Below are 2,500 nucleotides of genomic sequence, written 5' to 3'. Positions count from 1 at the left end.
AAGTACTGCACCCTAAAAATATGAGGCCTGCACTTTTGTTATAACCACCTTTTCAACAGAAGACCGACTTAAGCACCTTAAAGTCAATGATGCAAATATTCCAAAAGTTACGTATCATTCTGAGAACAAACAAGGCCAAAGATGGCGAACAAAGACGCAACACTTAAAACAAAGAATCGGTGATCTGAGAATGACTGTTCTACAGCTACCTTACTATATAAAGGCATCTGTACAAAAAAAAGAAGAAATTGTTAAAGACTATAAATTTATTTAAATTTGTTTTGCCTGTTTTTAAAGTTCCATGCAGTAAGTTCACTATGACCTTACTCTGCTATGATTTCAGCAGGAGCACTAAAGGCAAAATTCAAGACTAGTATAATAAAATACTTGACTTACCTGTCACTGGGGCCTCTATATCTAGTAAGTTCTTTTCTGACCTAAGTATTGCAGCGCCTTCTGTTATTATCCGTAAAGCTACACTTTCCTCCAAGCGTCCTTCTTTTGTGAGGTGGGCCTTTAAGACATCCACACGAGGTTTGCCTTCATTGTCAAACACCTCCTTTGCTGTAAGCCGGTGATTTGGTGGGAAGGGGACAGCTGAAAAACAAATGTATGCAAAATCAGCCAATGGTTCATAAAAATCACCTTTAATATTCTCAACTACATAGGAACTGGTTTAAGACTCAAGTTGGCTATTATAACTTTTATAAAAAAAACTCAAATGACAAACTCTTCAATGATGCAAGGTAATTTTGGCAGCAACATAAACAAAACAATCTGTTTGGAGACATTACACAGCAACTTCAAATTATTCTCAGAAGGTACCCCAAATGACACACTACTAGCAAATTTTCCCTAGTCACTGCAGGGCATGTTTACTGTGATAATCCAACAAATGCAACTAAGCACAGGCAAAGTACATACTTTTGGGAACAATGGGATAATTCTAGAAAAAGTAACATACAAAAGAGTCACACAGCATGAGTGTGGAAACACGGAATGAAACTCACATTTTGTTGAAGTAAAATACTTTGCAGTTCAAAAAACTTAATCTGACCAAGATCATGCCAACCAAAAATATATGATAGATATACTGATGAACATTAATTTTTAGTCCACAAATCCAGTAATCATTTACCTTAACTATAATGCATGCACAGCACAACTAGGACAAACAGAACAAACTGAGGTGGGGTTTGACGTAATGAAAACAATTCTTCCATCCATCCATAACCTCTTTTTTCACATTTTTGCATATGGAATCGTCTGGGTGTCATTTCAACAGCTGATAATCATCTAGAGCCATGGTTTACACCGTCAAGTATCTGGCCCTGCCTCAGGGTTTGATGTCATGAAAGACCTACTGAATGCTCTTTTATTCTAACATCCTATAAAAATGATACAGTAAACTCTTAGTTAACCGGAACTCAAGCAACGAGAAAAAAAAAATCTAAGAAATACAGAACATTATGAACAATTCAGTTTTTCATCTGTTGCACTTTGTTTTCTCCCGCAGAAATACGTCTTATGTTTTTAGAGTTTTAGAGATTTAAAAAGGAAGGCATAAATAAATTCCCTCTCTCCCCACCTGTGAACAAGTCAAACCAAACAAGTCAAATCGCTAAAATGTTAACACTCGCTCCACACTCACTCACTTTGCATCAGATTGTGAGAGATTGGAGAGAGAATGTGCACACACACACACACACACACACACACACACACACACACACACACACGCGCACACTCAGCTTTCATACATTTCTCCAATCTCTCACACTCGGTCACTTCTGCTTTCAAACATGCATTCACACTCTCTCACTCTATTCATTCATTCAATTTCAATCCACTCAGCGTGCCACTGAAAACCATTCCGCATGCCACACTTTCTAGTGGAAATATAAGTTTAAAATATTATTATTCCAGCCAGGCTTTTAATTACTGTATTTCAATATTAAAATCAAATTAATACAGTGTTTATTGTATGGTATGGTATAGTACAGGGTACAGTATTTGTCAAATCTATTTTTAATAGTAACTCTCAAGCAACCAGAAACTACACTTATCTGGCATCTACCAATCCCCATGGATGCCGGTTTACTGCATTAAGAAGCTGGAGGTAACTGAAGCTGTCCTGCCACATATGATTTTTCTGAGGCTACAAGCATTCAGCAGCATATATGGCAGATATTTGGCACAAGTGTGCCAAAAGGCATACCCAGGCAATTTGTCTGCCGTGTTGAAAAGGGAGATGACTAAGGTGCTTAAAAGAAGCAACTTACAGGGTCTAGCAGCCAGCATATACACAAACAAACTGCAGAAACAGCATGTCTGTTACTCCTGGACTACTTCTACATGTTGGACTAAACAAAGCCCAGCAAACGGTATTAAGATGCATTCATAACATTAACCCAATAAAGTTATTGCAAGCCAGAGATTCTCTTTCATGCCTCCCTCATTTTCCTCAATCCATAAGCCTGACTTGCCCCTGCTAGAGTTT

The 2,500-nt window shown here is 37.8% G+C and overlaps 1 protein-coding gene across 6 annotated transcripts in view; it reads right to left on the bottom strand.

Annotated features, from left to right (window-relative positions):
* Positions 1 to 2,500, bottom strand: part of PPP3CA (protein phosphatase 3 catalytic subunit alpha) — a 2,125,362-nt gene that overhangs the window by 1,585,778 nt on the left and 537,084 nt on the right. For all 6 annotated transcript variants that reach the window (XM_044062110.1, XM_044062111.1, XM_044062112.1 and 3 more), the window contains exon 2: positions 397 to 597. In XM_044062110.1, the coding sequence (XP_043918045.1) occupies positions 397 to 597 (201 nt within the window). The remainder of the gene's footprint in view (positions 1 to 396; positions 598 to 2,500) is intronic.

The sequence above is a fragment of the Protopterus annectens genome, chromosome 2.part1 (genome assembly GCF_019279795.1).
Source record: "Protopterus annectens isolate FY-2018-M chromosome 2.part1, PAN1.0, whole genome shotgun sequence".
NCBI classification, from domain to species: Eukaryota; Metazoa; Chordata; order Ceratodontiformes; family Protopteridae; genus Protopterus; species Protopterus annectens.
This window is presented reverse-complemented; position numbering and strand designations above follow the sequence as displayed.